We start from the raw sequence: 8,893 nt of genomic DNA on the forward strand, positions 1-8,893 counted from the left end.
ATTGGTTAATCTCTTGATTTGAAGCTAGTTAGAGATGAAGTCAATAAAACATAATCTGAGTTATATTAGTAATATGTTGTATTTAGATTGGTTATAGCCTAATTAAGTTGTTATGATGCTTGATTGATGATTTGGAGCTTTTGAAAATGAAGAACATAGGTTGAACTTTGATTTTCTTCATTAGTGGCTATTTTGGTGAAATTCTTGAGTATTGATCTTGTAATCAACAATATAAACATGGTTAGATGGTATTTTAATTGTTGGAATAAAGATTGAATCCAAAATATGGATTTTAGCCTATTTAGTTGGTGAATTTGACAGCATCGAATCTATCCGAGATGCTGTTTTGAATGTACGATAACTTCTTAACCGTAGCTCGGATTGCTACGATTCTGGATATTTTAGAAAGCTTATATGTAGATCTAAACCTGTCATTTAGACACTTTTTAGAAATAAGGCTTCTAGGTTGGTTATTATTGCGTCTAAAAACTGATAAAAAATTGATTTTGAGCTGTGAATTATAGTGCCTAAAATGAGTTTAAATTAAGTTTGGTTAWRTTTTTGTTGTCGGATCTTTATGAAACTTTGGGTACATATTAMARRTGTTAAATAAGCTCACTTGGTCCTTCCAGAGTGACCGTCGGACGATGTTTAGACATATATAGACATAGAGCCTAAGTTGGCTCGATTTTTGAGTATCGAAAAGCACTGTGAGTTTATGGGGCTACTTAACTTGCTATTTGCTAGACATGTGTTATCTATTTGTTACTTGCTTCCACACTCATCCATGTTATGTCTCCTTATCAATTTCAAGAGATTATTGATTATTGCACTCCGTCCTTCCATACGTGCTACTCGGTGGTTACTTTGTGTTTCACCCGGGGAGGCACGCTTAAGCCCATATCAGCTGAGATTACTCGGGTATGGTGCGTATTTGACCGTGTTAGAGTCCGGTCATTTTYCCCACTGTCCGGGATAGCTCGGGTGGGAAGATCATTCCACTGGTCGGGATAGCTCGAGTGGTATGAAATCTATGATATATATTGTTGTGTTTGCCACGACCGGGATAGCTCGGTGGCAGTACATATCAATTATTGACTTTCACACGATCTAGTTGCATACTTTGATATTCAGATGTATGATTCTCGAATGATGATTACTTATTATATGATTTACATCATTCGTGATCATTGACTTCCATGGATTACATTTGTGAAGTTTTAGTAATTAGTAGTTCCCGGTTACTCATTAAGCATTTTGTGCTTACCCTTTTAGTTGCTCACATTTTTACAGGCCGTGTAGATAAGGCAAAAAACAAGCTCGGGTAGATTGAGATCTTTGCTTTTGGTGCTTCCAGTAGCACGACTCTTTTGATATTATATAGTTAGTCGAATACAACTATGGATTGTAAATTATTAGTTGTCTTTTGGTTGTAACTGCAAGTATCTAGATAACGTGTAGCTAATGTCCTTCGTCTTGTATATAGTTTAAGCTTCTGCAAATCTATTAAGTTTATTTTGTCCGTTTTAGGATATTTTGAAAATTAGGTGCTTACGGAAACGTCCTGTAAACCAAGCGGAYATTTCGAATTAGAAACTCGTAAATATTATATCCCGTTTGCTTTCTAATGGTTTAAAAATGTAACTTTTGGTGGTTTGTTTATCATTTATAGAAATGAGGTATTCAATCTGGTATCATTTATGTAATCTGGGTCTTTCATGTGATGTTTATATCTATTCATTATCTTTTTTTTACCAATCTTTCTCTGTCTTTTTGGATCCACGTTTTGAATCATATACGATTTATTTACGTATCACATATATGATCCACTATGTGAATTTCTATACGTATCACATATATATGTTTGTATATATTTAAATGACTGTATTATCATATGTAATAACATTTACATCACACAAAAAAAATCTATAAATGTAAATATACATAATCACATATCATCAATAAAAAAATATTTACGATTGTCACATGATTGATACGATCATCGAACAAATTATCATATGTAATAGAAACTTATAATCAAGTTGTTACAGATTTATCTTTAGGTTGACATCGGTTTATTAAGGATTAATAGAAAATCGATTTGGAAAACAAACTCGATCCCATTTATAAGTGATTATCACCACAGTTACAGATAATGCTACCCTTTTTAATTTAATATAATAATGTTTCCATTTATTAAATAAGATATATGGCCTGCATTCTATGTAATTCTATATAATGGCAACAATGTAGAAGTTTTTACATCCCGCACATTACACAGGTACACGTACTAGTATATGTTTATCCGATGAAACACTTCCAAAACAATTATTCAAAGTTCTTTAAAATCATCAAAACTATTGAAGCAAACCATTAAAAAATGTCTTTGGTATACGAGACAGTACAAAACAATACAAAAACTTGTGGTCTGACATTTGGTAGGACATTAGACTACACAAAATGATAAATTACTAAACTAGCATATCATTAAAACTTCAAAACTTGGCAATTTTTTCATCGCTCTCGTCCATTCAGTCCGCATACGAAGTACACCCTAAAAGAACGCTTAAAAAGCCAAACCATTATGCCTACGATCAAAATTTGGAGGCTAAACCATTAAAACATAGATCTCGTTGCGATATACATCTAATTTCACAGGTAACTCAAAAAGAACAAAGCGAATATGTTATTTAAGTAGCCAATATCTTGTCCTACTCAAAAGTTCGAGTCTTTTTAGATAACTTGTGTACATTTCAACTAATCTTACAGGGCAAACCTGCAGTGGCCATGAGGGGGTCGACCCAATGACCACCGTAGAGCAAATCCAAGATTTTACCATTTGAGCTTACCCTCAAGGGTCAAGAGTTTGAATCTTACTACGCACCTACCATTACTCGGCCTCATTAACTGGTCTCACCAACACGAAATGTGAGCCACTGATTTCCGCCATCACCAACTCTAAGAGAACCACCTCGGTCGGCTGTTTGATTTTCAACACGGGTTCTATGAATCCTGCTCCAGATAACCGAGAAGTAAGATAAAAGAATTCTTTGACTGAACAAAATCAGATTTCTTGAAGACTTGAAAGCTGGCTTACCAGGGGAGAGTTTCTTCCTGCCATATAACTCTTCAGTCAAGGGATTTGATGCCCAATTATTAACAGCTAGAAGGCTCGTGGGTTGGAATCCAACAATTTTCCCTTCGGATGATAACACGATCTAAAATTTGAAGTCATTTGAACAGAATTATGAAAAAAGAGATTTGAAATAAGTTGAGATGGAGTGATACAGGAATTTTATCGTCCCACAAAACTATGGTTTCATTAAAAATGATATACAAGTCGTTTTTTGCAAACCCAAGTGGTTTTTTCCTTCTTTTTTCATTCTTTTATGCTAATGTTACCAAAAAATCAAAAGAGAGCGAAAGAGATTCAATCCTGTAATGCCACATGCAATGACAGTACCAATAGGCTTCAGCTTCAGCCACTTTTTGTTAGAGTAGACATCAAATAAAAGCAAATGCACCTTTAAGACTCCTAAAAGGATTTCCACTATGTCGGCATGATAAGGCGGTAGCACGGGCACTCCCTCTCTCCTTAAATCCACCCCTTGGTTACTCGGGGGCTGTTTGGTTGGTTTTCCATTAAGTCTTGTATGGATAAAGTTGTCTTATGTGGATTAATCTGCCTGAATAGATTAGAAAAGTTTTTGTTTGGGAGGGTTTTTCATAGATGGTAGGAGCATGTTTTTTTTATTTGGGAGAGGGAGGCTTGGAACAAATTTGGCTTTCTCATAAAGCTCCCTTAGAAACTTACTGAATAAGCCATTTTCTATATCATTAAGCCACTACCGAAGAATCATGTATAGTTGACCCAATAAGTTGCGAGTCCCATTAAGCTGCTATCAAACAGGCCCTTAGACAGGTTAAGGCGACTGAGAGTTAATTTGGTCCTAGATAGTAGTGTGTGGAAAGACCTTGTTCTAATGCCGAACCATTAGTGGTCCATCTTTTTAAAAAAATTATCGGATTTTTTATAATTTTGATTTGGTTACGATTTAGCCTACCGTCGTAGTTGCGTAAAAGTAATGGTTGAACGAGACGCGAACAATTGAAAATAAGGGGTATATAATCGTAGCAAGGAAAAAGAAACAAAACCTGATAACTTGCAATTTTATGCCCGGATGCTAATATCTCTTCGTCTCTTATATTGGTTGGAGTGGGTGCGATATCGGTATCACTTGAATTGCCTTGTATCATTCTTCTCAGGTAGTCAGGGAGTTCGCCTGTAGATACACCACCTCCACTTTCTTTTCTTATTTCTCCGCTCCACCCATAAACATCCTGAAGTTTTTTGACGATTGATACACAAACGTCTTCCAACTATCAACATGAAATAGAGCATTAGATATGCTAAACCTTACTTCAAGTTGTCAACGATATTACCGAACCAAACCAAATGAACCAGGTATATCAATTGTTACTCGATGTTAATCAAAACCATAATCCTTACCCGAGTGACTAAATTTTGAAAAGAAGTGATTTTTATAAAATAATAATGCACAAGAGAGGAGAAAAGATAGATACATACCATAGTAGATTCAATGGACCAAAGTCGGATTGATCCAGTATATGATGATTGAGACCATTGATTCCCTCGGGGATGCTTTTGCCCATTACGGAAATGGGGCATATAAATTTGACCCATTGCACCAACAGTAACAAGGAAGCATCCACTTACGATGACGGTAGATAGCATTTTCAGCAAAGAATTACTTGTCTGCAACAAATATGTGACCAACAATACAGATGAAAATATACATCAAATTAGAAATAAAAACAAAAGTAAAAATACCTTTAAAAAGCTAACAGGAACTTTAGTACCTTCTTGATTTGCATGTTGGTATTCGCAGCTGCACTGTACGGCAATTTCTTATCCGGGAGCGTGAATAAATCCTCGTAATACATATCTAAAATGTTAGCCAAGCACACCTGAAAACATAATTACGACAACTATCGTCACTTAAAAAACCCATCAACAAGGTTCATTTAAATCTCGCATGAAATAGTTGCACTGTGTGAAACAAACAAGTCGAGTATGTCCCATCCAAAGGTGGAGTATGGGGGTGGGATGTACGCAAAAATTTGATTGATTTCCAACGGAATTTTATTCAGTGATTGCGGATAGTTTATGCCATCATATAAATACATGCGCGTAAATAAAGGAAGAATTGGAATACCATTTGGGAGTGGGTAAGAAGGACTTCCCACCTATTTTTAGCAGATTCTTTCCAGCCTTCAAACTTCAAATCCCGTAGTTTGTCACTGTCGATTTGCAGTCTGTAGGCAGGAACATACTCGCTTGCCCATGCACTAAATTCAGGACCACCAATTTTTTCTAATTTAGAGAACACCGGCCACGGCCACCAGTTAAACTTCGATGCCTTTTCTTTAGGCTTATAACTTGACTTCATTGAATTAAACCTTTCAAGCAGACTTTTAGCACCTTGAACCACCTCATCTTCGAGTACTTTGTATAAGATGACAGAAGAATCCTTTGAAAAGAATTTTTCGGGTTTTTGAAACAGACGAAAAATATCAAACGATGATCTGCCTAATGAATTATCAAGAAAATCTTTTTTGGTGTTTTCAAGGGCAGAAATGGAAATCACTTCTGCTATCATAGATATAGCTTGTTCATCCGAGGAACTGAAGGTGAAAGAAGCAGGGACCTGCCACAAGAAAAGAAATAAGACAACACCACCTGTCTGTATGGCATAGTAGCCACATAAAGACGTATCAGCATATACTATTATACTCCCTCTGTCCCAAAATATATGTCCATGATGAAAAAGGCTCATAGTTTTAGAAGCGTGTAATTCTTACAGTTATTTTAATCAACTAAAAGACAATTTCACCCTTACTAGTGGATGGAGTAATGAATTTCTCCATCCCATAATTAAGGGGAGAATCGAAAAGTAGGCACTTATAAGTGGACATCTATTACGGGACAAACTAAAATAGAAATGTGGACACTTATTATGGGACGGAGGGAGTAACAGGGAAAAGCAATGTCATTGCCTATGAAAAGTACTACCACCGTCTTCAATAGAGCACTGATCGAGACAAGTTGGCTCGTCAAAAAGCTCTGCAGGGCTAACTCGAGCTGCCTCATCTCTTTTGCGGTTTCCCAAGCATGAGCTTCTTATGGCTTGGACTCGGTAGGTCAGAGAGCCTAAATGAGCCAAGCCCACCACACATATACGACCTATAGTGTAATCATATACACACACACAAACCAGTAGTCTTAGCCTCTTGGAGACTTATATTTGTAATCTTTTAGGAAATAGGTTATTTGTAATTTAGTTGAAGGGTTTATTCTTTAATTTTAGACTATATCAACCCTCAAGGGCAAAGCTGATATGAGCCTATACATACAAGCCCACTGGAATTGAGCCTACATGAACTGCTCAAGCTTATACGAGCCCATAGGAGCCAACCTTAAATAAGCCAAGTAAAGCGCCTTAGACAAGCCCATGGTTGATAGGCTTAGCACACCACTAGCTGAGCTCAAGCCTGTGTATTATTTTCATGAGGGAAGCCACATACTAAGCAAGTTGTGGCTAGGCTCAACTCAAATGCTCCCCTCGTTCCTAAAAAAGAAATATGTATATTTGAGAATGTAACTTTTAAAGCTACACTTGACACAGAACTCTTTACAGACCCGGTTTTTTAATTTGTAATATTATTATCAATAGTTCTTGCAAATTTGAGTGGTCCACACATCAAGTTGGATAGTAACCTCTTTGACCACAATAATTAAAACCTACATCTACTTTTCTTGGGATATAGAGAGTAACAGAAAAGACGAGCTTGTCTAACCTCTCTTATGTTTCCAAGATCTTTCATATTTCTTGCTGTTCCAGGTCTAAAGAAGAGAAGTTCAAAACTCCAAATCTGTCTCAAAGTCACTTGTCGGAATGTCATAGCAAGTATATTTGTAGATGTGGTGCTCGAAAGAATGTCTTCAGTTAAATAGCTTTTAAGATCTTTAGCTCTCTCTTTGACTTTTCTTGCTGGCAAAAACTGTCAAAAGAACAGGTCACAGCAAAACTAGTTTAGAATCCATTCTACAAAAGTTATTATATATATATATATACATACATACATATATATATATATATATATATAAACTACTTAATGACAAAGAGATGGAGGTGAATGATGTCAGATATATGCATGTATACATGTGTATATGTGTGTCTATCAACAAGCACATCATAAACCCTCCATCCCCTTAAAACTGCAGCACTTTCCTTTTAGTCATGCCTCCATTGAAACTGCAACATTTTCAAATATTCATAACTTCATTATATCACTAAACCATGCCATTATCAGTATATACTATATATAATAAGCTCATTCTACAGAAGGAGCCCTTGACAAAGTCGAATAGATTGATCCCAAGATTGCTCAATTTAACATAAAAATGCTTCCCTTTACCCATTGTCCACAAAGCATTCTATCTCAATTATGGGTACCAAAGACAAGTTATGATATACCACTGTAAAGATGAAAAACGTTATAGTAATAGTCATGTAAATGTAAAACCCATATTCTGGTGACCCTGGTTTTCTGATTTTAGCAATCTGATTACTTTGTTATAGTTTTAAATCATTATGATTTAGTTTCCTTAACCATGATCCATCCAAAATAAAATTGCTAACGAGATACACATATGACCTTATTTTTTGTTAATTCCAAATGCCAATGTAGCAAGAAAATGGCATATTTACCTCACTAGTTTCTTTGCCAACCGAATTTTCTACCTTAAAACAAGCTACAAATTTATGATCTTCATACTACATGTACACTTTTAAGTCCTGTCAAAATTCAAGAAATGAATGTTGGTTGATTTTATGCTGATAGAAATTATTGGGGTCTTTTATAGAATGATAATATTTCCAGAATTGAGATTACCCAGTGTTTCTGAGACAAAAGCAAATATACAGAGTGTAATTTGGTTTCAAGTAATTCAAACCAATTCTTCAAAGATTTACGTATGAAATTCATCAATGAATAGTGAATAGTAGATTAGCTTATTGACAGTAACTAACCAGTCTGGTGGAGATGGTGCTGTGTTCATCAGAATGGCCAGGGAACACCGTCTCCGCCACCATAACATCCAAACCATGAGCAATGTGTTCATCCGCCGCCTCACCACCGTCGGCGGCAGCTGCTATTAGAGCCTGCTCCAAGTCAACATCTCCAACAACAGTGAGGCGACCCAAGTCATTCTCGTAGGTCCTCACACACGGTAACGACTTGACATCTTCTCCGTCGAGAATATCAAGAATGTATCGTTGGGTCTCCGGCGGCGGAGGTGTGGGAGCAGAGCGAACTCGTACAGTGAGGGAAATTGGAGGAGGTTTAAGGGGTATTGAGGGTAGAAAGATGAAGCTTTTAGCTGAAAGAGTGTTGAATTTTGAAGATAAAACCTGAAGTCGAACAGGAAGAGGATGAATCAAGGAAGCCATCGACGACCAGATTATGAATTCGTGCCAAGAATGTTGAGAACTATAGACGGCGCAAGTTAGCAAGGGTTTTGGGGACAGGGCGACCTCGTTTTATTCGTATTTTGTTTCATCTCATTAATGGATTTTTTTTGTTTGAAATGATTAAGTTTTTAGATTTGTTTTTGGAACAAATAAGTTTTTGGATATTTTAAAACATGTTAAATAAGTCTTTGGATAATTTTTTGGAACAAATAAGTACTTGGACATTTCAAAATATGTTAAATAAGTCATTTGACAATTTTTCGAACAAATAAGTCCTTGTACATTCCAAAAAATGTTAAATAACTCATTGGACAATTTTTGGAACAAATAAGTCCTTG

The 8,893-nt window shown here is 36.0% G+C and overlaps 1 protein-coding gene across 1 annotated transcript; it reads right to left on the bottom strand.

Moving 5' to 3' along the window:
* Positions 1-2,663: 2,663 nt before the first annotated feature.
* On the bottom strand, positions 2,664-8,535 carry LOC112522442. The gene is made up of 8 exons (XM_025131552.1): positions 8,115-8,535; positions 6,880-7,083; positions 5,238-5,729; positions 4,882-4,989; positions 4,589-4,777; positions 4,156-4,380; positions 3,098-3,218; positions 2,664-3,012 (listed from the first exon to the last, which is right to left on the bottom strand). Exons 1-8 carry the CDS (start codon positions 8,532-8,534, stop codon positions 2,891-2,893), a joined length of 1,881 nt encoding a protein of 626 aa, XP_024987320.1. The 5' UTR covers position 8,535; the 3' UTR covers positions 2,664-2,890.
* Positions 8,536-8,893: the final 358 nt, after the last annotated feature.

The sequence above is a fragment of the Cynara cardunculus genome, assembly GCF_001531365.2.
Source record: "Cynara cardunculus var. scolymus isolate 2C chromosome LG 12, CcrdV1, whole genome shotgun sequence".
Taxonomy (NCBI): Eukaryota; Viridiplantae; Streptophyta; class Magnoliopsida; order Asterales; family Asteraceae; genus Cynara; species Cynara cardunculus.

Excerpts from the sequence above, each read along its gene's own strand:
- LOC112522442 (XM_025131552.1), bottom strand. The coding sequence starts at position 8,534 with ATGGCTTCCTTGATTCATCCTCTTCCTGTTCGACTTCAGGTTTTATCT. Across the intron at positions 4,381-4,588 it reads GGTCCATTGAATCTACTATG|TTGGAAGACGTTTGTGTATC; the intron begins GTATGTATCTAT and ends TCATGTTGATAG. Across the intron at positions 3,013-3,097 it reads CAGGAAGAAACTCTCCCCTG|GATTCATAGAACCCGTGTTG; the intron begins GTAAGCCAGCTT and ends TATCTGGAGCAG.